The sequence below is a fragment of the Fusarium venenatum genome (assembly GCF_020744135.1).
Source record: "Fusarium venenatum strain MPI-CAGE-CH-0201 chromosome Unknown EDB82scaffold_2, whole genome shotgun sequence".
In the NCBI taxonomy this organism is placed as follows: domain Eukaryota; kingdom Fungi; phylum Ascomycota; class Sordariomycetes; order Hypocreales; family Nectriaceae; genus Fusarium; species Fusarium venenatum.
This window is the reverse complement of record NW_027072130.1, coordinates 1837007-1864363: the sequence shown is the minus strand read 5'-3', so window position 1 is coordinate 1864363 and position 27357 is coordinate 1837007. Positions and strand designations below refer to the sequence as shown.

Below are 27357 nucleotides of genomic sequence, written 5' to 3'. Positions count from 1 at the left end.
TCGGTCGATTGTCACTCCGTCCTGTGACCCGACAATAAAGGATGGACAGCCCTTAGTACATACAACTGCACAATACAAGACGTATCAACACAAAAGATAACGATTCGTATCAATGCACCTCAAACGGCCTATAGAGGGGGGCTCAAGCTCGGATCAACACCAACAGGGGTTTGCCTCGAATCGCTCTGGGGCAGCCCCAGTATGTACGAGTAAGAGTAAGCGCCTCAAATCTGCTTGCTCTTCCATTTCAGGGTCTCGGTCCCCACAAAGGTTCTCGTCAAGACCTTTGTATGCTCATTACTGCCTCTGTAGCACGCAATCCAATGGGAAGAGCATGTGCAATCCATCATCAATATTCCATGTTCCTCAAGCAACTGTAACTGAACCATGAATGAATTGAACTATAGATTTAGGCAGCTTCTCTTCTGGTTAGCTCATGATGACTGTCACAACTCAATGCCAGTCATCGAGTCGGGTGTTGACTCATGACATTCCCCTCTCCTCACAGGCTCACATTCACCGCAGACAACCCAAAAGAGTACAAGAGATAAGCCCATCGGTTTTGGAGATAAGCTGCCTACCCTCACTTCAATAGATAGACGTCTGCCTGACCACAATGCAACTCAACTCGTTATCAAACCTATCGCACATCTCTGCCATGCCTCTGATATGCGTTTGCTATAGCCTTCTTCATCGAGTCTAGCCTTGTAGATCCGGAACGTTTTGCGTCTTTGATCAAACATCCCCGCAGATGCATCGTGTGCAAGGATGAAAGTTTACATTTACGCTGCGGCATGTACACATTCAGCACCTTGAGAGCTACAAATGGCCAATGGGATATATCACCTTGATGGAGGCATAATGGCATATTTGTGCCACAAACACATGATTGATTGAGCTCATTGGCTTACAGCTTTAAGCAGCATGGCAACACAATCCGCACATCTCAAACTTCACAATATTGTTTCGCCTTTATGCACCATACCATAATGCTTTGATTTTCCTCTTGGAAATTCTTCTATTGAAAAGGGAGATGATCATATGTACGATATTCTTAGCTTTGTAACCAAGTGCCAATAAATACACTGAAGCAGACCCATCCTCCAGGCACCACTTGTCGTTCCTATCCTATACCATGTCTCGTTGAGTCCTATGCTCCTCAAGGTCAACACCACTGGTGCCATATCATGCAGCCTGAGACTTATTGCCACGTCCTTTCCCTGCTCTGCCACGACTGCCTCCGACTCCACCTCCACCTCGTCCTCCGCTGGATCCCCGATTGCTAGTGCTTGAGCCAGCAGCCCCTCCGCCCCTGGCTCTGCTTGCGCTGCTTTGTCCGGGGTTCGCGACCGCTTCACCGGTGCTCTTAGCCTTGCCACCTCGTCCTCGTCGACCCCTTTTTGATGCCTTGTTGTCTTTTTCTCGAACTTCTTTCTGATTCCGTCGAGTCTCCTCCTCTTGTGTTCTACGACTCTCCTGGTCCCACCATTCTTGGAACGCTTGCTCTTGCTGGATCTCTTGTAGTGACCGCTTCGCAACAGCTTCCTTGACAGCTTCTTGCTCGCGCTGCTGCTGACCAATAATATCGACCATACTGAACCCGAGCATTGCCTCCGCCTTGGGTGCTGGTGTAATGTACGACTTGGAGTGTGGTACCAGCGGCTTTCTAGGCTGATCTGTCAAGGGTCCAGCAACAATTGCGGGGGAGCTGTTGGTTCGACCCTGTCCCGGAAACCTTGTGTCGGGTGACGCAGTGCGTTTTGTTGCCGATTTTGGCTTTGTTTCTGAAGCGACAAGAGGTTTCGCGCTAGCAGATACCCCTTTGGGCATGTTTGATTCATCAGACATGGCCTCCTTGAGAGACGTCTTGGGTCCAGAGCTTGCTGCTTTCCAAGGAGCTGGTCGGCTACCTTCTGGAACTGTTTCCCAGGGTACATGATTTGTCGACTCGTCCTTCGCTGCAGCTTCCGCCGCCGCCAGTGCCTGAAGCTGCCTCTTTCTTTCCTTTTGTGATATCTTAGTCTGTGGTTTGCTCGTGGCCGCATCTTGTATCCTCTGGGCTTCAAGCCCAGTAGTTAGTGCCGAGGTAGAAGTCGCCTCTGACATGATGTCTTTTAGATCTAACTTGGAAGTAGCCAACTTAGAAGAAGACCAAGGAACTCCAGGCTTGGAAGCTCGACCTCCTGGTGTCTTCAAGCTACTTAGCTCGGTTGGCTGAGATTCAGGAGACAAAGAAAAGCCGAGGGGAGCTGGGTTATGCGCAGAGCTTGCATGCTCCTTGCCCTTCGACTCCCGCCATGTTTTAGGAAGATGAGGAATATCGTCTGTATCTGAAGGCGAACGAAGCTTGGAAGCTTCATTTGAAGGCGACTGAGGCTTGGCAGACAGAGAGTCATACTCGTCTTCCATGTCAAAGATCATATCTGCCTGTGACTGCTTCGGCCGTAGACTAGGGCTAAAAGGCTCATTGCGCCCACCTCTAGACTTGCGTCGAATTGTCTCGGGGGTCTGCAAGGGGCTTGCCTCATCCAAGCTTCCAATCCGTGTCTTGAATGACGCTGATAGCTTCTTTTCTTCATCCCTCTGAGTTGTTTTGTAGGCCATCTCTTTGACCCTGGTCTGGCGCTCCTCATCAATATCAGCAGCTAACTCAGGGTTGCTTTCGTGAAGCAAGAGCTCCGCCCTTCCGCTGCGCACAAACGGGAATCGCGCAAGTTGGTTGTCACGAACCACCTCATCAAGTTCGAGCAGTAAATCCTCGTCCAAATCATCGAGAAGATGGTTTTCGAGCATTGACTCTAGCTGGAGACAGATGTATTCGAGACCAGTATCCTTGAATTCCGTGATGGAACATGGACTGATCTCATTAAGCAAATTCGAAATATTTCTTGTTGTTACAAACTTGCCTATGAGCGCTTGACAAACTTGAGATAGCCTGTCGAGCATCAGCTCGTTTGCAACACCCATCACGTCGAGGACAAGCTCCGAGAGCTCGTCCACGTTGGACATTGAGACATTGTCGAAAAGCTCTTGCCCAACATCCGCATAGATGAAGGACATGACATAGTGGAATGTTATAGGGTCGACATGATTGAGATCAACCCTGATTCTTTCCGCAGTATCCATGCCATCACGGCGTCCAGCGAGCCACTGGCCTTGAGATCGTCCATTGAACATGCCCTCAAAAAAGGGGCACCGTTGACACAATAGCTGGCTGTGAACCATGACGTCTTCTCCATCCAACTCAATAATGATGTCGCCATCGTCGAAAAATGAAGGGTCAGAAATTGCTTGTTTGAAATCGTCATCAAGAGAGTCTTCGACACCACCTGTCTGCAAACGAACTGCTGCTTCCAATTTGGGCAAAGCAAGATGGGTTGCGATTTTCATCAATTCTGTCCGAACATGTCGGAATCGGGACGCAAGTGAAGGTGCCTCGCGCGTGTACTTCCATACAGGAACGAACCTGTCCTGATAGGCATGAACCACAACGTTGAGGACGGTGTAGATGTCAACTTCAAAAAGTGTCAACAAGGGCCTATCGCTAACAACCTCGATGCGGAACGAATCTGTGCTCAACGTTGACCCTCTGTCACGCAGTTCCGAAAGCCCATGCCGTAAAACCGAACTCCTCCCTGCAAGAACCCAGCTGTGAACCGGTATTTTTATATCAGGCAAGGACGATGAACAGATTGCCATATTCATGTCGTCGTAGTGGAAGGAATTCATATCCAGCCAATGTTGCAAGTCTGCCTCAATATCGGCTGACCGGAGAATTTCGTAGGTTACAGGATCACGTCTTTCTCTGTTTATAGCTGCTTCCCACACTTTTCGAGTCTTCTGGTGTTGCGAGGCCTCGAAGTCATTGAGGCAAAGTAAAGAACCGATGTCGTCGCGAAGCGACTTGTCACCAATTACAATCTCCTGTGCCATGACCTTACTGTCCTTTCTGATAGCTGCAAAAGCACCAAAAATGGAACTTCGAACAGCCACACAGTTGGTAATGTACGGCACTCGTTGGAACTTGACATCTTTACGTTTTATACCGTTCGATCCAGAAAACCCAGTCAGCTTGCCTTTGGTGCGTTTGACTCGGTTCCACACAGCCCCTGACTCTGTACAGATGATGACTGAGCCATCTTCTCCGACTCCAACAGAGGCAACACCATCCTTGCGGGAGTCCCAGATGCATTGCGGCTGCGTTAGCGCATTTTTAATTTTGACGGGGTTAGTGGTGGAAGCAACAGATTGGCTTAAGTCCCCCTTCTCGTTGAGATGCAGTGTAAAAAGGTCTCCGCGAGCAGTTACCGCCGCTATTGTTTCACCACCCGCAGTAATAAAATCGATCTCCCTTCGACCTCCTGACTCGTAGCGTGTCATGGTGATGTTGTTTGCAAAGACATCGGGGAACGGGAATTTCACCAAATTATAACCATAGTGGCTAAAGACCCAGACAGTATGGTTGGACAGCAGACATATGGTAGCTTTGTCAATAGCGGATACCATCTCAATCGGGGCCGCCAAAAGTGAAGCAGCAACTTTCCGGGGGGTATGTTGGATGTCGAGAGATCTTGAATCAGCGTCCATCAGAGCGAGCTGTCCTACATTCCGGCCCCAAGTAAACAGAGATGCTCCTGTGTGGGCGACTGAATGGTTTGCAGAGGCAGCAACCCCCAGAACGATTTCCTTCTTGAGAGACCCAAAGACTTGGCGTGGGGTAAGGCTCATGGGCTCCTCATCTACCTTCAACGGGGCAGGTAGAGCATATCCAAGCTGCGAAGCAGAATTAAGGCCCCATGTCCAGAGTTCTCCATTGTCAGCGACAGCCATTGTATGGTTTTGGCCCAGCGCCACTTGGTGAATTTTCTTATCCAAGAATGGGCCTTGAACAGGAACAAACTTGAACTGCGTGTTCTCGTCTCCTAATCCAAGTCGACCTCCACGACCAACGCCGCAAATGTACAGATTTGATACCGAATCGGTGGTCAAAATGGCGCTGTGCAGTTTGGACATGCACACATCTTGAATGACAATAGGACGGTTCCTGACCAAAGTCGGTATCTCATCCAAATTAAGTGAAGATGGCGCCTCGACATCCTGATCTTCCAAATGAGAATGATAGAATCGGTGCACAAGAAGGTCGGGTCTGGAGAGGTGAATCCGGTCAGGATACTGACGATCATCTTCATCTCCAACTCCAAGAGACCGATTCTTGTTACTGCCAAAAACAAAAAGCTCATCGCCATCGATCGATTTTCTCGACCCATGCGAAGCTTTTACCATGCTAGGATAATAATTAGTCAAACCCAACAAGAGAAAACCACTATTGCTGCTCACGTATGGAAATCATCGCCCCCACTGTCAATGCTTTCACCATCGCTATCAGAGCTGTTTCCATCTTCCATGCTCTTCAACGACCTTGCGGCGATCGTCGAGTTGTAAACGTCAAAAGGACTGTTGCCCTCATGGTCTTTGGTCTTAATTAAAAGACCTACTTTGTTCACAGCATTCAAATTATGGCTCGTCAAGTCGACTCGTTCCTGTTCCAACAGCAAGCGTGCGATTGAAATATTTCCAGCATATAGAGATCGATGGAGGGCGTTCCAGCCACTCTCAGGATCTTGGACATAAAGGTCGATCGCGGGGTGCTCGATAAGGGCTCGGACAAATTCGTGGGCGTTTGGGTCGGTAGAGGAGGCGGCACGGAGAAGGACTGTAAGTCCAGCATGATCGCGGCTGTTGACTTCGGTTCGTCCAAGATGCGTGTTGTTATCCCTTGGTTTGCCCGGTGTCTGCGGATGGCCAGATGCACGCCGTTGCTTCGCTGCAGGTCGTGGAGAAGTCCCAGGAAGACCAGGGCTTCCTCCAAAAAAGCTACCTGATCCTCCTACCGCGGGACTCTTTGAAACGGGCTGAGCATTGTAGCTGGTTGGGGCCAGCAGACGCCGAAATCGGTCGACATCGTTTTCCCAGTAATATTTCCACAGTAAGTGACTCATGGGCAGGGGACAGGACAAGCAGACTCTCCCGGGCGCGAAAGGCACCTCGCTGTGACTCTCGATGGGTCACGGCTTGTTTAAAGGTGCAATTTGAAGCGCAGGAGAGCTTGAAGTAGTGACAGGCTCCAATAAATCTGGGACGTGATGCTGTTGGCGCAAGATAAATTGCGATAATTGTCTTTGGTGTAAGTTGCCACCGAGCGTGGATTTGATGGGCGACGGGGTAAAGCAGAAAGGGGTACTGATCGGTTGTGCTTCGTTTCGAGTCGCGATTCTTCGATTAAAAAGTTGTTCGATAATGTGTAGCAGTTAGAGTCGTATTTGATGAGTCGAAATGATGAGGAAGGATCGGATCTATCGGGTTAAAAGGGTAAAGATGCGATGTCATAAACGATTTTGAGACTCTCTATTCAAGGTACGGATAGCGAGCCCTGGAGGGGCCAATTGTGCGCGTCAGCAAGTGCCCGCCTTAGAACCTTCCATGAACGTGCCCCAAAAAACGTGCCATGCCCCAATAGCGACAGGACCTACCCCACCATGCAACTGCATGCAATCACTGTCTTCAAATTAAACCAATGATGGCTCTTCTCTTCAAGGTGTGCAGCTCAAACCTCTACAACATAATCTGAGGCTTCACCACATGGCTTCGATAGATGCCTTTCATTTGTCGCTCATGATTCTTGCCACTGGTATCGTGCGTGCTTGGCAGAACAACCACTTGTCTCTCGCGGCTTACCCAAGACACTAAGAGGAATCATCAAGGATTGATGCTCTTGTGCTGCACACATCAAACGTCGTGAGCTTTTTAGTTGCTTGGGTACTCCAATATCCCATCGCAAGTCAGAGAAATATGGCAACAACTTGATATATGCCGAGTTCTCTCTTGGTCAAGCGAGGCATTCAAAGCCATGTATCGAGTAAATCGTGCTTCTCTCAGAGATGTACGGACTGGCGCATCAGGTTACATGCATCATCTCCGGATACCCGTGGCCATGATGAGGTATGGTTTATCAGCTGTTTCGAATTAGGCCTCCTACCGTATTCATCGGGGGGGGGGGAAGCCAGCACAGACAATACTCGGGAAAATCATGTCCTTCGATGTCTGCTACTGGCTTTGCGGGAACCGAGGGCTGAAATGAATAGCATCTGGTGTTTTTGAAGGATGCGCAATTCCCCTCAGTCCTTTCAGATCTCTGAAACAAACCAGTCGAACTACGGCTCTACGGACAGTCCTGGCTTATAACAACAGGTACTCTGTACACTTGCGATTCGACCTAGACTATAGCTGGTATGGTACTGTCAGGGTTATCTCATCTTGTCCATCACCGGTCAAAGTGCCCGATCCGCTCGGTCGACGGGATGGAGGCCGGTGCACGGTGATCGAAATCGTGGGGTAAAGGAATCAAGGATGTTCATGCTCAGCTACCTACTGCGAACGATGCACAACTCTCTTCAGGAAGTTGTGTGTCGAATTGAAATATTCTATCAGTATTCTTGATAGCGGTAAGGTGGTTCGAGATTTTAAATGAGACACTCTCAAGCCGGTGAACTAAATGGTAAGTTTCCGCGGTTATTCTATGCCAAGAACAGCTTAATGGAACAATTCGAGAACGTCTGGTCAACTGTGTCTCCGAATTCCTTCCTTTATAAGATTGGCATATAGTAGTTGGGGTGCTCTGCTCTATTGTCACACCCTCTTTAATGTCATGTTTTTGTAGTAATGAGTCCTCTGAGAGCATCTTTGAACCTCTAAAAATAGCCTAGAGAGCTGTGTACTCTTGGCTTCCAAAGGTCCCAGCTCCGTGGAGCCGCATGTGCATCATTTGCGGACTTTTGTTTTTTAACAGAGCCTATCAGGCATGAGTAACCCGTAGCCAGGGACAAGGGACCCCTCGACGCCGCTGCTCAGGTACAGCGGTTTGAAGGCTAATTCTGGCTGGATAAGAGCTTTGCCTAGTGGCAGACATCGGGCATCTGGGCTGCCTTTATCCTAGCGAATATCTGTCTGTGTACCACAAACAGTAATGAGGTTGATAGTTGTACAAGAGTACAAGAGTATACAAGCTCAAAGTGTTCTTTGTCTTCTCTGGAATTTGTGACAATGACGAATACGTGCAGCCAAGACATTATAGATCATACCTAAACTTGTGCGTCGGAGAAGAATCGGAGACTTTCAAGCAAATATCCATAGATCGGTTACCATTTTACCAAAATGAGGATCAAAGAACAAGGGCAGGACAGAACGGAACGGGATGAGACAGGAAAGGACCCCTCCCCCAGGTCTTGACTGTCCATCATCTCCACAGTCAATTGATCCATTCGGCATCGCTCTAATTAACGCCGTTGACAGTCCTGTCGTTCATCTCCACTATTCAAAAGTTACGGAATCTATCTTATCATCCAAGCCCAAACCCGATAAGACGAAAGACACACCACCAAAAACAAATCCCTCCACTCTCCGGTCCGGCCTTCGCTCGGAGCTCGCCATCTTCCCTTCCGTTAGCTAATCTCGACTTGACTTGTTCTTCTGTCAACTCGCGACAACTCTCCACTCAACCTCGTCTTCTTGTTCATTCTTCCTGTCTTTGCTCCTCTTCATCCGGTCGCCAGTACAATCGTCGCAATGTCTGCTGATCAGCCCCTCCCCTTCATGTACCAGTTCGCCGCAGGTACGCAATATCTCCCCGTTCGCCCGTTCAACCTTAAAACGTTTCCCCCAGACTCAATGGCTAATTCGAGGTGAATAGGCGCCATTGCTGGTGTCTCGGAGGTATGCTCATCTGAGTTTTATCCCGTTGAGAGCCGTTGCTAATTTTGTGCTGGCTGTAGATTCTGGTGATGTAAGTCCGCTTCTGTCGCGTGCTCAAGATATTTTAGCTAACAAGACCTCAGGTACCCTCTTGACGTTGTCAAGACCCGAGTGTATGACCAACCTCGCGTGCGCTTTTCGAAATACTATACAATCGCTAACTAAACAATTAGCCAACTGCAGACTGGTTCCGGCGCCACCGCTGAGTACAATGGCATGCTTGATTGCTTCCGCAAGATCATCAAGCAGGAGGGGTACGCTTTGTGCTCACCACTTAGATATAGCGCTCGCAGCTAACAAAATTCGCCAGTTTCTCCCGACTCTACCGTGGTATCTCCGCCCCCATCCTTATGGAGGCTCCTAAGCGAGCTACCAAGTTCGCTGCCAACGATGAATGGGGCAAGGTCTACCGAAAGATGTTTGGCATGGAAAAGATGAACCAGCCTCTTTCAGTCCTCACCGGTGCCACTGCTGGTGCCACCGAGTCTTTCGTCGTCGTTCCCTTTGAGCTCGTCAAGATTCGTCTGCAAGACAAGGCCTCTGCTGGAAAGTACAACGGCATGGTCGACTGTGTCGTAAAGACTGTCAAGAACGAGGGGCTTCTCACTCTTTACCAGGGTCTCGAGAGTACCCTATGGCGCCACATCCTCTGGAACGCTGGTTACTTCGGTTGCATTTTCCAGGTCCGACAAATGCTTCCCAAGGCTGAGACCAAGAAGGCTCAGATCACCAACGATCTCATTTCTGGTGCCATTGGTGGTACTTTCGGAACCATGCTCAACACTCCTCTTGATGTCGTCAAGAGCCGAATCCAAAACACCCCCAAGGTCCCTGGCCTGGTCCCCAAGTACAACTGGGCTTTCCCTGCCGTCGGAACTGTGCTCAAGGAGGAGGGTTTCAGTGCTCTGTACAAGGGTTTCTTGCCCAAGGTAAGTCATCTTATCGGATAGAGGGCGCGAGGTACTAACAACTCTTCAGGTTCTCCGTCTTGGTCCCGGAGGTGGTATCCTCTTGGTCGTGTTCACAACTGTTATGGATACCTTCCGCAGCTGGCACTACCCTGTTACCAGTGCCCTTAAGAACTAGATTATAAAATGAGAATAAGGTCAAACGAGCATAGAAAGATACCAAACCACATTTAGGCGGTCTCCGGAGGAAATCAAATTCTGGAACAGCATGCTAGAATCTAATTCTTACCTACGCATCCTGTCAATTCAGATCAGATGATGTAGAGGAGCAAGAACAAGGCGTTTTACTTCGATGTTAGCTACAGCATTGAATAGAGCTTGAGTCGAGTCATTCTGTATCTGCAATTCCCATAACGTGCTTGTTGCTCTTATATAAGGTGAGTTTGAATAAAAACAAAGCCAACACTGGCTTGCCAGAATCAGGATTCTCATATATCATCGCAAGTGAATCTTTTTTATAGATTGTTAAACATAGAACTTGCATGTGGTGCCTTGTTGTATATCATCTTCGATGTGGGTGTCCCTTTGACGTCCGCTCCGTGTAGTAGCAGCCTGACTCTCATCTCCTCGCAGCTACCGACTTGCACGGAACTTCACAGGTTGGCTTCCTCGTAGCTCCAGCTCTATCATATATACCGCACCACCAATTCCGGGCTTCTCTATACTTAGGCTTCCTCTTCTCCTCTTCTTCTCTTTTAGCTTAGATGTCCACTCATTCTATTCTAACTTAGGCCTCCTTTTATTCTCTTTTAGCCTAAACTTTCTCCTGAATCTCTTATATCTTTTATGATATCTTCTAACATCTTATGGTCCCTTCGACAGTGATTCATCATCCCTTCCAGATCTCCTATATAAAGCCCCCTGTATTCCGTCTTCTCTCATCTCTCTTCTTCTTTCTTCCTTCATCATCATCTACAACAACCATCCTCATGGCGGACGAAGGCCTTGATGAGGTAGACTTCATCGATCTCAACCCTGATGATGACAATCATTCAGAGTCAGATCATGAGGATGCGACACCTGTCCCATCGATTGAGGACAACGACGCCGACAACGAGTCCGCCTCATCCGACGACGGCGATGAAGGAGCTTTAGACGCCATCGACATTGATGATCCCTTCAATGATGATGATGAAACGGAAGAAGACGAACAGCGATTCCGAAATAAGGATCCTGATGCGGAGCTTATGGTGGCTCTGGCAGAAGATGGTATTCCCATGCACGACCGGAATGCGCTGGCACAGTTCTACCTCGAGTATCGACAACGCTTCCTCGAAAAGAGAGCAGATCTGCAAGATTGCAGAGAATTGAACAGAGGCAGGGTGAGACACCTCAACCGACAGGTCGCGGCTTTGGAGGAAGCAGTCGAAGAATTCTACGCAGTATATACTCTGAATGCCGAGGAGAACAGCAGACTTGCTGAAGAGAACGATGCTCTTCGAGAGTTCCTCACAGAGGACGACCTGGCCGATTTCCCAGAGCCTGAACCACACATTGACTTGTTAGCATCCTTGCCTCGGCCCGTCTGGAATAGGCTGCCAGAGAGCACCCAGGTGTACCTAATCCAGGGGCCACGACATGTGCTACGAGCTGGGAGCCGCCGGAAGACTGAGAGGGTATGTACTCATATCCATTCCAACATCTCATGATATCAGATTACTGACAGATCGTAGGAATGGCCAACCGCGGCCGAGGACTTTCTCGCAAATAGTCCTGAAAACGTCTACAAAACCTGGGGGGATATCTACAAGCTCTCGTGTCAGGAAGAGAACATGTCTTGGGCTTTCGGAGAAGGCAGACCGCCAAAAACACACCCGTACCTGAAACTTATGCCTCCGACGAAGAGTCAGGAGGAGAGTGGAAAAGCTGGTGCTTTGGACAGTTGTACTCCTCCACCTACACCACGCGAGAGCGAGTCCTCGGATAAAGAAGAAGAGATTCGGCCGTTTCGCTTCCAAAGTCTTCCCAAAAAGATCCAGCTCAAGATCTTTCGTCATGTTCTCGTTTTCGATGGCGTTGTTCACACTGTGTCTCGACTCGATCCTTACTACGAGCCAGAATCATTGCATCGAAACTGCAATGGCGAGACGACACTCCTTCATCGGTTCCACATTGGAAGGGAGCCTGTCTCTCTGACTTTCGGTACTATTCATCCCCAGAGACTTCTTGCTCCTCTCCTGGTATGCAAAGCCTGGAATGCGATTGGTTCCCATCTATTCTATGGGATGAACACCTTTGCTTTCTCTTCCGTTGGCGAATAGGGTCGCTTTGCGAAGAACATTGAGTGTAAACTCCAAATTGTGCAGCACGTCGAGCTTCTTTGGATGGGCGCCCAAAGACTGACATATGAGGTTGACAGCAAGGGCAAGTATACGTCTCGCAGAACCCATGACTTGGCTTACCTCACTGGGGCCTGTCGTCTGAAGACAATGGCGGTTCACATACCAGAGTCTTCGAAGGAATACATGCGACGCAAGCATGAGCCCCGGGACATGATCGAGTACATGGAAAAACTCACACGAAAGCAGCCGAACTATCGGCTCTTCCGCGCATTGCGTACCGCCCAGGGGCTTGACTACATCTATTGCCTTCGTGGTATGAAAGAAGTCACCTTCTGGGACTACGACAAATGGCTCAAGGAGGGGGAGACCAGGGTGCCAGTCCGTGACTGGACTTTTGTTCAGGACATCAACAATTGTGTACGTCGAGAGAAATCGCACCACGATGATCACTTCTCTCAAATCTGCTACTTGGCACCCGTAATGGAAGGGTGTCGTCCCAGTGCCGCGCTCGCTGCGAGACTTGAGGCATTCGTCAATCGGCCTACAGGGCTCCTTACACCACCGCCCGACTTGTATCCACTACTCCAGAGTTCTGTGGGCAATCCCATCGTTGTCCATGGTTCTGATGATGGAGAGGATTCTGATAATGAGCTTGGCAGTGAAGCTGAGGATGACAGTGAAACTGAGAATGGCAGTGAAGCTAAAGATTCAGATGGTGAGAGCAATCCTGACGACGATGATGATGACGACGATGATGGTGGTGGAGACGATGCTGTTGCTACTGACAATATCGAGACTATTGATATCAGTGACGATGAAGCTGATGACGAGGATGAGGATCATGGCGAAGCTGGAGATGGCACGATGGAAGTCACTCACGCAGCAGAAGCCGACAGAGTGGCGATGCCGCCACCAGCAGCTCCTATGCGTGAGGATTCGCCTGGACATGGAACAGAATCGTCATTGTTCGTACCCAGCGCTACCCCTGAGTCTCCCCGTCCATTTTTTGTCCAGAAGCTGGAAACACCATCATCACCAGGAACCTCATCTCACTCCGAAGGCACTCCAGCAAGAGCAAATCGTGAGGAGAGTTGCTTGTTTGTAGGCTCTCCCCTTCCGCCTCCAGTGAACCGAGAGTCACCGATCGACATGACTCAGGATATTGACATGCCTGAAGATCAGAACAAACGGTCATTTGACTCTTGCAGCAAGGATGATGATGACGATGATTGTCGCTACATGGGAAGCTCCCCCAAGAGGATTAAAACTGAAAATGGTAAGGGTGGCAGTGGTGTTGAGGGCGGTGGCAGCGGGAATGATGCCAATGCGAGCTCTAGGCCTTTCATCATAGATTATGAGGATTGATTTGCTATTTTCGAGCGAAAGGTGAAGATTTCGGGTTGATTTGCAGGTGAAATGATTAGGACCGGGAATGGGAGATTTGGTGATGATTTTGCTATGGAGCTATTTCAAGGTTCGGATGGAGATATTTTTGGGAGGTCCTGGAGATGGAATGCGCGATATACCCCAATTAGTAGGTTGACAAATCGCCTACCAAGGTGAGATACACCGGTATCTACAGTACACGATAATAATAATCCCCCAATTGCCCCCTAATCGTTTCATGGCAAGATTCAAGTGCCTTCAATGCATCAGCATATAGGGTAAGATCTCAGTAAGTCTAAACAGCTTAATTAACACGGCTAGTGGGTAACAGAAAAGTCAAAGTCTAAGCTCTATGAAACAAAAATAAGTAATCTAAGTAGCAGAGCCTAAAAAGCATGAATTGTCCCACTAATTTCGTCTCTTATGCTCCTAATAGCCAATTTTTCTGATACCCTGGGACGGTTAGGGGTCTCGGGAACGTGACGTAGGTCTTTCCTAATATGGACAGCGGGTGCAAATCACACTTACGCCTGTGTGAGTTAAATCTCAGCCACAGTTAACGACGCTACCAAAATGGACTTCCAAGAGCTCCCAATAGAGTACAGACAAGAATCAAATTTGAGCCGACATGAACCAAAGCATCCAAGTCATCATGCAAGAAAGAAAGTAACTATCAATCTAAACACGCATACATACGCAAGATCCAAGACCCCCGCAAATCTTGGCATAGCTCTCTCTTAGCTGGCAAGTGAAAATGGATACGTAATCAGCTTGCAGTGCCACAACCCGTCTCTCTAGTTGCCTTAGGCCTTGTTTCTAGGCCTGTGCAAGCAAGCCCGGTAGGTGTGAGTTCCCAATCCCCAATCCCAATCCGCATGAGAGCGCCAATTCATCATCCTGCACTCACCCATCCTTTTTCCCTCGCTGAGAGTCGCGTCAAGAGCGCCTTTATTCCTCTAATCGCTGCTCCGACACGCCCGAACCTAACTTCTTTTTATACTTCGATCCGCCTCTCCAATAACACCTTGGTGCTTAGCCGCTTTCTTCCTGTCTCTTATATACTCGTGTCCGGTCGGTCTCCCCGACCTCTTGAAATCGAGACCTAATCGATCACCCCACGAATTGTATTCTCCAACCTCCTCCACAAACGATCTCCCTACAGATCGCCAATTCCAGATCAAACGGCGACTAAAAATTGTCTTATTTGATCGCGATCTCACGCAAACATTGCTGAGAGCGGCACTGGTTATACCGTCATCACTGGAGCTCGCTCGTTCTATCCCCTCAACGCCCCTCCCGGTACTAGTTCCGTTGACTCCGTCTCACGAGCGCGCATCTCAAGTTCGAGTCGCATAAACTGTCGCTCGAAAAGCTCAAACGTTTCCATCGTTGCCTCAAGTCTCGTCGAATCACCCAAGGAAACCCTATATCGGCCGATCGATTGGTGCTCACGAAGCATACCTACCTCACCTATTAAACCACCTGTTCGAGATCCCACAGTACAAATCACAAATCGCCCATCATGTCCAAGGTAATGCGAAGTGTCAAAAATGTGACCAAGGGTTATTCCAGCGCCCAGGTCAAGGTCCGAGAAGGTTAGAAACTACCGCGCAATCCGTGTCCCTGGATCACCATCGCTGACCATGTACACGCAGCTACTAGCAATGATCCATGGGGTCCGACGGGTACCCAGATGAGCGAGATTGCTCAAATGACATACAACACGTACGTAGACGATCTGCGCATCGCTGGGTTACCAATCATGATGTGAAGTACTGACTTGGCATGACGCGATTAGATCAACCGAGTTTTACGAGATCATGGACATGATCGATAAGCGCCTGAACGATAAAGGCAAGAACTGGCGTCACGTCTTGAAGGCACTCAAGGTTTTGGATTATTGTCTCCACGAAGGCTCAGAACTTGTCGTCACATGGGCTCGCCAGAGCATCTATATCATCAAGACTCTCCGTGAATTCCAGTATGTTGATGAGGAAGGTCGTGACGTAGGACAGAATGGTAAGTACCGGCTTTGTGTCGCATTAGGCGGTTTCTAACATATCTATAGTCCGAGTTGCCGCCAAGGAGTTAACCTCCCTTATTCTTGACGAAGAAAGATTGCGAGCCGAGCGAAGCGACCGAAGATCCTGGAAGTCGCGCGTTACTGGCCTCGAAGAGTTCGCCCCTCAGCACGCTGAACCTGTGCACCAGGCAAACCGACGACAGCAGCCAAGAAGACAAATGAATGAAGAGGAAGATGCTGAATATCGCCTGGCTCTCGAAGCAAGCAAGTACCAGGAGGAGGAAGACAGAAAGAAGCGCGAGAGCCGGCCCGAGGACGATGACGATCTTGCGAAAGCAATCAAGCTTAGTGAGGAAGAAGAGGAACGAAGGCGCAAGGAGCTAGAGAACAGTAATGCTGCTTCCCTCTTCGACGATGATCCCACGCCTTCGCAGCAGACCAGTCAGCCACAGTACACTGGTTTCAATCAGGGTTACCAGCAAGGCAACCCCGTTGACTTCTTTGCCAACCCTATTGAACAGAACCAGCCTCAGCCTACTGGCTATATGAACAACGCCTACACTGGTTTCCAGCAGCCTCAGCCTACTGGTTTCCAGCCAAACTACAACCCAGGCTTTGGGGGCCAACAGACTGGCATGGGTTTCGACCCATTTGGCCAGCAGCAGCAGCAGCCTCAACAACAGCAAAGCTTCCAGCCTCAACCAACTGGTTACAACCCATACCTGCAACAACAGCAGCAGCAGCAGCAGCAGCCTCAACAGCAATCCTTCTCCTCACCAGCGTCTCCCGAGCCTACTCTCCAGCCTGGTAGCAATAACCCTTGGGCAACCAGCAACAGCCAGCAGCAATCGATGCAACCAACCCCTACTGGCTCCAACAACCCCTTCGCCCAGTTTGGCCGTCCCCAATCCGCTCGACCAAACCCCATGTCATCCTTGGGAGCGCTACCCGAACAGAAGAGCCTCAACTCATTCGGCAACCAGTCTCAACCTCAACCCCAGCTACAGCAACAAAACAGCTTCCCTATGCAATCGCAGAACAGCTTCCCTCAGTCGCAACCCTCATTCAACGCTCCTCAAAAGGAGATGAGCGAGCACGAGACTCGACTCAACACTTTGCTTGCCAGTGGCGATGGCATGGATACCTTTGGTAACACAGGCAACCTACGTATTCCTGCTCAACATACGGCTCCTGGCACATTTATCAACAGTGCTGGCTCAGGTGCTGCTCGCATTAACGCTGAGGCCACCGGAAACAACCCTTTCCTACGACAACAGTTCACAGGCATGCCCACAGTTAACTATGGTGCTCAGATGCCAGCCGCTACCGGACCTGCAGGTATGAATGGCCAGACTAACAACCCCTTTGCCCATCAACAGGCACCGCAGCAACAACAGCAAAACAATGACTTGATCCAATTCTAATCTACGTTGTAAATTGTCAACTTAACCCTGTTAGTAGGTGGTTAGGCAGATTCACTGGTTGCCGAGGAACCATCTGCTTGATTGCTTTCAACTTTTCTTTGTTGTGTTCATCTTCATCTTCCGGTTTGAACCCGATTCCCGTTTTCTGTGCAGGCGAAGGATGGTATTCCCCTGTTCTCGGTGTTGTTTTGTTCTATCAAAGCCTGGCATGTAGGAGGTCTAGTTGTGATGGGAATGGGAAAGCTTTTGTGGATTTTGGGGATTTAGAGAGCGCCCCTGAAGCATTCAAAAAAACAATTCTTAGATCTTATTGAAATCTACTCCTGACTCCGTCGTATCCTTATGGCGCCATTTCCTTTTTCCTGTTTCAATGTCTCCAATGTGCCTTGACGGAGAAAACCTTGCTCTGAATCAACCTGGCACGACCATGTGGCTTGACTTGGCTAGCCTAGTCGTTCATACATGCGGCTCAATTATGGGGTTGCAAAGATGGTTGTGACTTGTGAGACAGTGTCGTTAGTACCACTTCGCGACTACGACTTTGTCAGCGCCAGCCTACGATTGAGCAACAAGCTCAACAAGCGATCATTCACGCCTGTTACGCCTTGCGGTGACCGCGCAAACCCCGACACCGGATGCCAAAAGCGGCATTGTTTTCTCCTACCGCCATCGGCCGACATGCTTTGGTATTTGTTCCGTCCCTGAGCTTGCTGTGATTGGAATTAACCAGCCTCCTCCATCATTTGGATGAATTCTTCCAGGTTGACGCCGCCCTTGCCTTCGTGATCCAGATGCTCGATCATACTCTGAATTTCCTCATCTGTCATCGTCCTCTCTTCCTTAATATCAGAAGCCAGACGTCGCATGTCTTCGAATGAAATCACACCATCGCCATCGTAATCAAACATGTTGAATACCTTTGTCGCTTCTTGTCTAGGATCCCGACTGGCTAGTAGTTTTGCAGCACATAACCGGAACTGATCCAAGTAAACGTAGAGGCGGTTGACAGGGCAGGTATGCGGGTCTTGCCATTCGGGAGGTACTGAGCCGTAGGATTGTAATTCTCTGAAATAGTCGGGCTTGGACATATCGAAGCCTAGAGCTGCTAACGAGTGTCGGAATTCATAACTGTTGAGCCATCCCTTCTTTTTCATATCCATTAAGTCAAACTGGTAGGAGGGATTATTAATGGGCGTCGTTCTCGATGCGAGTCGGGTTCAGCTTACAACTTCGTCAATATGTTCGCGATCCTCTTCAGGAATCGTGCTATACTCCTCGTTCGCCGAAACCTGAGGAGCAACAGGTTGTCTTGATTGTGGAGGAATTCCAGAGCCACCTAGAGAGCGTCCTTGAAAGGCAGTACGTGGCGTTGCATGCGAATTCATGGTGATGATGATTGCTGAATGTGGTTGGTAGGATTCGGAAAAAAGGCAGTAGCCGAGTTATCGGTATGGGATATAATCGCGCTGCGATGAAAAAAAGGAATGCGATAATTCGAGGCTAGTTATGATCGCGAAGCTCAAAAATAGAAAAAAAGCACTACACGGGATGTCGGGAAGACGTTGGAAGAGAAAGGCGCAAGGGTTGGCTTGGTGTTGTTGCTTGTAGTCAATTCGCTGAGATCTAGGAGCTTGGGTTGCGACGCGACTACAGACGTAGACGCGGTGTACGACTACCCAACTTAAAAAAAATGGCACTAACACATTTCGAGGCAGATGTTTACCCATGGTCAAAGTATTGGAAAATAGGATTGTTCCCCTATATCTGATTATAAAAATGATAAATGCATGCGATTGAAGAACTTGTTCATCGGGATCAAGTACTTCGATTCGAGCCTCGACTGATAAGGACTCTTTTTGATGGACAAACAATCTGATCATCCGTTGCTGTGACTTAAGTTTGTTTTCGAAGGTGGGGACGAAAAGGAGTACTGAAGAAACTACCTGTCATTATCTTGCTGCCATTGAATCTTCCAAGGGTTTTCACAGCTGGCATCAAGCAATTCAATATCGGATTGAAAATCATAATTAGTAATTGGTATATTACAAAGACCAAGTGATGAAGAAATATGTCACCTGAAGACCATCTTTTTGTAACTCTTCACATTCAGGCGCGTTCATGGCCAATAGGCCAATTAGAACGCGCGACTGGTTGACGATGAGTCTGCCTTGGTACCTTTGCGACAGGTAGATGCATGGCAAATCACAGGCAGCAGTGACTCAGGCAGCAAGTAGTGTTATACTTGAATGTGATTGGTCCAAATTCGTCACCATCCCAGCTAAGACCAATCAGAGGTGGAAAGTTATTGTCTGAGGCAGCAACAAGCTACAGCCAACCTGCCTGAAGAGCAAAGGTTCGCCCCGAAAAAAAAGCTGGCTAGATGACAGGAGCGACAGACTGACCTCACCACCAACTTCATCGCCACGAGCTTTTGAGAGTATAAGGGTGTAACCTCTCCTGGTCCTAGCACTTTCATTATCTCTCCCATACGCTCATCTCTTTCATTTACTTAATATTCAATTTCTTCTTCTTGTGCGACCTTTCCCAACTTTTTGCGGCCACTGCCGCTGTACAGTGCTGATTGCAGCTACATTCCCCTTGGCCCTATCATCTGCAGTGTGCTGCGACCCAGCTCGTGTTTTCACCTCGCAGCTCGAGACAAAGCTTTGCGCCATCTGTCGCGAGGGAAAGTTTTTGCTTTCATCTAATTTTCGATAACGAATTCCTGTTGTCATCGCGATCAGTGTCGATTCGTCCATCGATTTTCGCGACGAGAGCTCTTCTCCTAGCGTCAAAACGCAAACGCGCGACGACTGCTTCGCTCGCATACGAACAAGCTTACATCGACCCCGAACCGCGCCAGCTGCGTGACAACAATCATGTCCTTCGGCGGCGGTTTCGGAGGCTTCGGCCAACAAAACAATAACAACAACGCCCAACCCTCAGGATTTGGAGGTTTTGGTGCGACCAACAACAACACTTCTACAGGTAAGCAACCTTTTTCAAACCATCGGGATGGTCGATGGCAGCGGTGCTGATTGGAATGCTCGAAAGGCTTTGGAGCTACCAATACTGGTGGTGGATTTGGCCAACCGAACACCACTCCTGCTTCTGGTGGCCTTTTTGGAGCCGGCAATAACAACACCACAGCAGGCGGCTTTGGCTCAACGACCGGTACGCAAATTCTGCCAACACGCACCGCTGTCATTCACGACCGAGAGGAAACGATGGGCGAGATGTCAAATCAATATGGATGTACTAACAATCACTAGGAGGTTTCGGCGCAACCAACACTGCCGGCGGTTTCGGAGCGAAGCCAGCCTTTGGGTCTACCACTGGCACAGCAGGCGGCGGTCTCTTTGGTTCCACTGCCACAAACACCACCGCTACCACTGGCGCAGGATTTGGGGGTTTCGGAAACACTGCGAATAACACCACAACGTCGGCGTTCGGCAGCAACACAGGAGGCGGCATGTTCGGAGGCAACACTGCCAACAAGACTGGCTTTGGCGCCGCGGCCACCACGGGTGGTTCGCTCTTTGGAGGTAGCAACACTGCGGCCGGTACCTCGAGTGGATTTGGTTCTGGCTTCGGTACTGCCAATACCAACACCATTGGCGGCGCCGCAGGCGACCCTCCCGGTACTGCTGTTGCCGCTTTCCAGGCCCACAACGAGAAGGAAGCAAATAGTACTTCCACCAACTCATACCAAAACATCCTGTTCCAGGACCCTTACCAGAAGTTTTCTGCCGAGGAACTCAGGCTCACTGATTACGTTCAAGGGAGACGGCATGGTAATGCTACTGGCGGTGGTGCGTTTGGAGTGAGCTCTGGTTTTGGCGGAGGGTTTGGCGCTAACACGAACACCACCGCGACTTCAGGTTTCGGGGCGAACACAACGAACAACACTGGCGGCGGACTCTTTGGATCAAACACAACCAACAATACCGCAGCCCCGAGCACTGGCTTTGGTTCTACTGGCTTTGGTGCTACTGCCAACAACAACACCGCCACCGGTGGAGGAATGTTTGGCAATACCGCGAATAAGCCCGCCGGAGGTCTATTTGGAAGTAACACTGCGCAGACGAATACAACCGGCGGTGGCCTCTTCGGAGGAGGAGGAAATCCTGCCACAACAGGTGGTTTCGGTGCCACGAACACGACTGGAACCGGCTTTGGTCAGACGAACACCAACACCACGGGAGGCGGTCTCTTTGGCAACACCCAGAACAAGCCTGCCGGTACCGGCTTCAGCTTTGGCAACACAAATACCAACAATGCTACGGGTGGGTTTGGAGCGACTGGTACGACGAACAGCGCGTTCGGAGCCAACAACACGGCCCAGAGCACAGGCGGTGGCCTCTTTGGCGGCAACAACAACACCCAAGCTGCCAGCACTGGTGGTGGTCTCTTCGGCCAGAACAATAACCAGGCTCAGCAAACTACTGGCTCCGGTCTCTTCGGTGGCCAAAACAACCAGGCTCAGCAGCAATCTGGCGGTTTGTTCGGCAATAAGCCTGCCGCTCCCGCTGGGGGTGGAGGCATGTTCGGAGGAGGCGCTGCGACCCAGACGAACACTGGCGGTGGCCTTTTCGGAAACACACAGCAACAACCAAATACGACTGGCTTTGGCGCAGCTAATAACAATACTGCTTCAGGCGGTCTGTTTGGCAACAAGCCCGCTGCTCCTAGCGGGGGCATGTTTGGAGGAGGTGCTACCACCCAGGCGAACACTGGCGGCACTGGAATGTTTGGCGGACTGGGTTCGAATAACCAGGTCCAGCAGAACACCGGCACCGGTCTCTTCGGCAACACCAACAACCAACAGCAGAAGCCTGGTGGTCTCTTCGGAAGCAGCACAGCTAACACCAGCGGCGGTCTCTTCGGGGGCCAGAATAACCAAAGCGCCGGAAACTCGTTGTTTGGCGGCAGCATGAACCAGCAGCAGCAGCAAAATGGCTCGTCAATTCTCGGCAACAGCCAGTCTGCCAATGCTCCTCAGGGTCTAACTGCCAACCTCAACGACGTTTCTGCATTCGGATCTCCTGGCCTATTCGCCGGCTTGGGAGGAAACGAGGTCCAGAATCCTGGGCCTCTCGCTACCCCCCTTAGCGGCGGCTCCAAGCCTAGGAGGAGCTCCATCCTGCCCATGTACAAGCTGGCTCCTGCGTCTGCCTCTCGATACGCTACTCCCCAAAAGCGAGGTTTCGGATTCTCTTACAGCGCTTATGGAACTCCCTCCGGTAGTCCAGCTAGCAGCATTTCCAGCACACCTGGCAACCTTGGTCACAGTCTGCTAGGGTCCAGCAGATCTGGAAACCTCAGCAAGAGCTTGTCAAGCAACAACTTGCGCCGCAGCTTCAACACCGAAGACAGTATCCTTGCCCCTGGAGCCTTTTCTAATGGATCTCAGCCCAGATGGTATGGCAGCACTGGCTCGAAGAAGCTTATTATCAACCGAGACATTAGAAGTGACCTCTTCTCTACCCCCCAAAAGGATAAAGCTATCGATAATGGAACCAGTTCTCGCAAGTTGTCTAAGCGTGTCAGCTTTGACACCACCAATGTCGATATGGATGATAGCACCCCTGTGCGCGGTGCTCTGCCTGCTGCTAGCGATGTCGATAGTCCTGCTAACGATGAGACCCCTCGCCAGTCCCGCGCAGCTAACGCTTCACCCGGCTCAAAGACCCCCGAGATGGAGGAAGTCAAGGGCAATGAGTTGGCTATCGTTCATGAGGAGGACATTACTGCGACCCCAGAGGCATCATCTACTAGCGTTGCTGACAACACCCCCGGCCAGTATTGGATCTCACCTCCCATGGAGGATCTTGAGAAGTTAAACCGTATGCAGCGACAAAAGGTTGACCAATTCACTGTGGGACGCGATAATGTCGGCTATGTCTCTTTCAAGGTTCCTGTTGATATCAGCAACATTGACCTCGCTGACATTTGCGGCACTCTGATTGTGCTTGAGCCTCGTTCCGCCACTGTTTACCCCGTTTCCGCTAAGAAGCCACCGGTCGGAAAGGGCCTCAACGTACCTGCAAGAATTGCTCTTGAGCAGTCATGGCCTCGTGGTGGTCGCGATAAGAAGATTGCTAGCGACCCCAAACGATTTAACAAACACGTGGAGCGTCTCAAGCGAATCGAGAACACAACTTTTGAGAGCTACGACAAGGACACTGGCATCTGGGTTTTCTCAGTTGAACATTTCACTACCTATGGTCTCGATGACGACGACTCTGACGATGAGGATATGGTCGAGGATGAGCCTGTTCCTACACAGACTTTCAATGCCTCCATCGGCTCTGTCGACTCCGCCATGGGAAACGATACCTTCAGCTTCGGAAGTCCTCATGGCCTACCTGGCGGATTTGATGAGCAGCCACAAGCTTTGGAAACCCAGATGTCTGGTCAGCAGTCTTTTTTAGGGGTTAGCTCCGCGGATTCTGCACCCAACGATGTCAGGCTATCCCTCGAGGAGTACGCCGATGACATGGGTGACGAATATGACGTGTCCGAGGATGAAGACATGGCGAGGTCTTCACTCGAACAGCATCTGGCCGCGGAGCTCGACGATAACTCGTCCGAGGGTGTCCCAGAAGCCGTCAAGGCTACCCCTGGAGGCATTCTCAGAGCTAGAATGCGAGCTGTAAAGGACTCTGCTGGTCCAATGCAGCTCGAAGTCGCAGATGGCGACGATTGGATGGAAATGTTAAGAAAGACTGTCAGCCCGGTCAAGCGAGATCGACAACGTTTGAGAGAGATGAATGAGTCCCCATCAAGAAAAACTGGCGTGTTGATTGACCTTGACAAGAGTGGATCTGACACTATGCGGAAATCATCAATCTGGAGGAAGAGCACAGCAAAGCAAGACAGATTGGATAATCTTGCGGCAAGCACCATTGGCATGGATAAAGGTCGTGGGTTTGCGACTAGCATCGATCTCATGAACTCACTGTTTGAGAAACCCAAGCCAGCACCCCAGAACATGCAAGCCTCAATGTCTGGCAAAGGCTTTCCCAAGGTCGGTTCCCTAGTTGTATCCTGATTGACCCCACATTATAATAATATACTGGAGGTTTATGTATCTATGATTTTATATTACATGAATTGAAGCTAAATTTGATTTTGAATAGTGGCCCTACGAGAGACAAGACAAGACGATGAGCTTGGATGGATACGAGAAAGCCTTCCACGACGCTGCCCGACCTACCTGGGGACCGGATGAGATGCTTGTTGTACCTCGACCCCTGGTCTCGGATGGTGGTCGACGATCCCTCACCCAACATGCCGATATCATTTCTTTCCAGCGCTCTACAGTCCAGACTGAGAACCAAGAGGTCCGCTTGGCCACATTTGCAACCGAGGTTTGTGGTCCGAGGATGAGTGATTGATATAAACTGACTAGTCGTACAGCACTCTAAGCGATATCTCGGCAACCAGGATAAGCTTACTGACATTCGAATTGTTGATGAGGTCCCTTTTGCGACACTAAACGCTGCTCATCTCCAGGATGTTTTCCATCACCAGGACATGAATGATCCTGCAAGCATGCAGGAGAAGCATGTGTGGGAGCTGGCCAGCATTCTCTTCGACCCCCTCGACACATTTACCCAACCTGAACATGTCGTTCGCAGAACCAAGCTCTCTCACTTCTGGTCCCATTTGGTGGACTCGGCTTCATCCACAACCATCGGCCTTGCGAGGTCGAGCGATGAAAAAGCTGTGGCTTGTTTGGCCGGCCATCGCATTATCGAAGCCTGCAAGCATCTTCTTGATGGAAAGAACTTTCGCCTCGCCACATTGGTTCCTCTCATTGGCACGAGTGACGCTGCCAAGAAGGACATGCGAGATCAGCTAAAGGCTTGGCATGACTCGAAAATGCTTTCGGAGTTTTCGGAATCGATCCGTACCATCTATGAGCTTCTGTCTGGCAATTCATGCGTCTGTGAAGGGATGAAGGGCGTGCCTGTCGAGGATCGTCTGGATTCTTTTGTCATTTCGAAGAAGTTCGGTCTTGACTGGAAGCAATCTTTTGGCCTTCGCCTTTGGTACTCAATTGGCCAGAACGATGATCTGGCGGCCGCAGTGACTGGGTTCAAGAACGATGTTGACCAGGAGAGAGAATATCTGCCACTGCCTTGGTATATTGACCAAGGTGTCAAGCCTTTGTGGGATGATGTAGACGCTGATCGTCGACAAGATCTTCTCTGGGGTCTTTTGCAGATGTATGCCAGTGATGCCTCTGACCTTCAGGCTGTGTTGCGTCCAGAGAACTCACAGCTGTCTCCTCTTGACATGCGTTTGACATGGCAGCTTGGTCTTGCTCTCTCATCCAGCGGCAAGGTCTCTTTTGGCCAAGATGGTGCAGAGAAGGCTGACGCAGCTACCGTTGCGTTTGCTTCCCAACTCACGAGCGCTGGTGAATGGCTCGAGGCTGTATTCGTACTGCTTCATCTGAGCAAGCCACTTGCCCGCAAGATGGCTATCCAGGAACATCTCGCGCGACATGCTGGTCTTATTGGAGATGAAAACTCGTCCGCGTTTAGCATTCTTACAGAGAAGTTATTGATTCCTTCATTATGGATTTGGGAGGCCCTGGCTTTGTACATGCGCAGCGTGAAGAAGGATGCGTACTTGGAGGTTCAGTGTTTGCTGCGCGCTACCTCCTTTGTGGAGGCTCATCGTGTTCTCGTCAAGGAGGTTGCACCACTCGCCATTGTCGAGCGCGATTACGCAAACCTCTCCTCTCTCATCTCTCAATTTGAGGGCCGACAGGAACTCATCTCTGATTGGTCATTGGGAGGTGAGATCTACAGCTTCTTCCTTGCTCTGATTCAGCACCGCGCCCAGCATGAGGTTACGCCGCAGCCCATTCTAGAGAAACTCCTCGCTGGCCTGCACGCGATGGATGAGGAAGCAGGAGATGCTGGCGTTCTAAGATATGCTGCTGTGTCGGACATGGCGGATGAGACTGCCAAGGAGATTATCAAGGCTAGTAAGAAGAAACAGGTATGTTTGAGTCGATATGCTTTCGTCAGAACACATGACTAACTGGACGACTTTTAGGATAAGGAACTGAGGTCTAGAATACTCAACTTGCCTCTGACACAAGACCGTCTACTGGCTTACTCGGTCGATTTGAGCATGGAACGATACCGCGAAGTAATGTCCCACTAGGATAAGGGCACAGGTCGGAACTGTATAGAAATGACGCCGCATTGGAGTGGCTTTACGGTGATTTAGTAATATCCTTTGTATTGGAGAATGCAGTCAAAAGAGTGCGTTTTGAAGTTGAGTCTGAGCAGGAGCATCAATGGTCTTAAAAAGCAGACCACATTGTAGAATAGTCTAAATAGTCATAAGGAGCATGAAGGAAAAGAATTTTGGGATGTCGGATTTCCTTGATGGTGATGTTTATAATGATGGTTAGTGAATCAATTACACAGAATGAAAAGTTAGCAATACTACTTCCTACTAATGCAAGCAATTAAACGAAACATAGAGAATAAGTAAAGCCTTGAGCGAAGTATTTGTAACCAAGTATGATGGACCTGTACTGAACGTGGGGTTGAGTGGATCATCAACCTCAACCTCAGCAGAGGTTTATGCTCTGTAAATAAACCAACAAGTCATGTCTAAACCTAAAAACTGGCCAGATGGCTTCCCTTATCTCAAGTCACCTCTTCATGATAAGAGTTTGACCCTAATACATATTCAAGCTCTCAGGAGCAAACCCTCTCCGTCAAGCGGCATCCCCATTATCCCATCAGCCTCAACAACAACGCCATGTAACCTTGTCAAGATCCAACCCATCTCCAACCCTTCACATCCAGCCAACGGCCAATGCGGCCTCTTTGCAGCGCAGAATCTCGCACCTGGTAGTTTCATCCTCGCGTACCTGGGCCGTGTACATTCAGGCACCGTATCATCGACTGAGAGCGACTACGACTTGTGGCTGGACCGCGAGATGGACGCTGCGGTTGATGCGGCGAATCAAGGAAATGAAGGACGCTACGTGAACGATTTCAGAGGCGTGGGAGACAGGGCGAACGCAGAGTTTCGGACAGTTTGGTGTGAGAGATGGGGGGAGTTTTGTGTGGGAGTTTGGGTTTTGGGAGGTGGAAAGAAGAAGAAGGGAGTGGGAATCAAAAAGGGAGAAGAGATTCTTGTTAGTTATGGCAAAGGGTTCTGGGGAAACAGGCAGGCGCAGGAATTCGAATATGAGTATGAGTATGAGCACAAGTATCAAGAAGGGCAAGAAGAGGAGAGAGACGCTAAAGAGAGGAAGTGATTATTACCAACTTAGGAGATGGTATTTAGATCGAACTATGATCCATCATCTGCATATTCTAAATACCTGAACCGTAAAACCGTTCCTGAAACTGTGCAGAATTCGTCACCCGAGGGTGATCATGACCGACCTCCCGTTCCTGTGATAGCGCAGAGCTTGACTAACA

The 27357-nt window shown here is 49.8% G+C and overlaps 7 protein-coding genes across 7 annotated transcripts; 5 read left to right on the top strand and 2 right to left on the bottom strand.

Annotated features, from left to right (window-relative positions):
- Positions 1-1026: 1026 nt before the first annotated feature.
- EDB82DRAFT_135638 (uncharacterized protein) lies at positions 1027-6380 on the bottom strand. Its single transcript, XM_025733481.2, has 2 exons — positions 5338-6380; positions 1027-5284 (listed from the first exon to the last, which is right to left on the bottom strand). Exons 1-2 carry the CDS (start codon positions 5997-5999, stop codon positions 1186-1188), a joined length of 4761 nt encoding a protein of 1586 aa, XP_025584383.1. The 5' UTR covers positions 6000-6380; the 3' UTR covers positions 1027-1185.
- Positions 6381-8215: 1835 nt separating this feature from the next.
- On the top strand, positions 8216-10195 carry EDB82DRAFT_495644 (mitochondrial carrier domain-containing protein). Its single transcript, XM_025733480.2, has 7 exons — positions 8216-8668; positions 8747-8769; positions 8829-8839; positions 8892-8921; positions 8982-9062; positions 9119-9737; positions 9787-10195. Exons 1-7 carry the CDS (start codon positions 8623-8625, stop codon positions 9892-9894), a joined length of 918 nt encoding a protein of 305 aa, XP_025584382.1. The 5' UTR covers positions 8216-8622; the 3' UTR covers positions 9895-10195.
- Positions 10196-10705: 510 nt separating this feature from the next.
- Positions 10706-13825, top strand: EDB82DRAFT_535349 (uncharacterized protein; the record flags this gene model as incomplete). The annotated part of the gene is made up of 3 exons (XM_025733479.2): positions 10706-11392; positions 11450-11956; positions 12083-13825. The coding sequence occupies 3 exons, from the start codon at positions 10706-10708 to the stop codon at positions 13421-13423; spliced, it is 2535 nt and encodes an 844-aa protein (XP_025584381.1). The 3' UTR covers positions 13424-13825.
- A 1191-nt stretch (positions 13826-15016) lies between these two features.
- EDB82DRAFT_495638 (ENTH domain-containing protein) lies at positions 15017-17197 on the top strand. The gene is made up of 3 exons (XM_065608515.1): positions 15017-15169; positions 15243-15463; positions 15513-17197. The coding sequence occupies exons 1-3, from the start codon at positions 15138-15140 to the stop codon at positions 16889-16891; spliced, it is 1632 nt and encodes a 543-aa protein (XP_065464560.1). The 5' UTR covers positions 15017-15137; the 3' UTR covers positions 16892-17197.
- Positions 17198-17604: 407 nt separating this feature from the next.
- Positions 17605-18530, bottom strand: EDB82DRAFT_135485 (uncharacterized protein). The gene is made up of 2 exons (XM_025733477.2): positions 18118-18530; positions 17605-18060 (listed from the first exon to the last, which is right to left on the bottom strand). Exons 1-2 carry the CDS (start codon positions 18274-18276, stop codon positions 17614-17616), a joined length of 606 nt encoding a protein of 201 aa, XP_025584379.1. The 5' UTR covers positions 18277-18530; the 3' UTR covers positions 17605-17613.
- Positions 18531-19283: 753 nt separating this feature from the next.
- EDB82DRAFT_495628 (nuclear protein 96-domain-containing protein) lies at positions 19284-26394 on the top strand. Its single transcript, XM_025733475.2, has 6 exons — positions 19284-19879; positions 19946-20065; positions 20164-23921; positions 24034-24264; positions 24314-25909; positions 25967-26394. The coding sequence occupies exons 1-6, from the start codon at positions 19771-19773 to the stop codon at positions 26075-26077; spliced, it is 5925 nt and encodes a 1974-aa protein (XP_025584378.1). The 5' UTR covers positions 19284-19770; the 3' UTR covers positions 26078-26394.
- Positions 26395-26500: 106 nt separating this feature from the next.
- On the top strand, positions 26501-27276 carry EDB82DRAFT_495624 (uncharacterized protein). The gene has a single exon (XM_025733474.2). The coding sequence runs from the start codon at positions 26532-26534 to the stop codon at positions 27189-27191; it is 660 nt and encodes a 219-aa protein (XP_025584377.1). The 5' UTR covers positions 26501-26531; the 3' UTR covers positions 27192-27276.
- Positions 27277-27357: the final 81 nt, after the last annotated feature.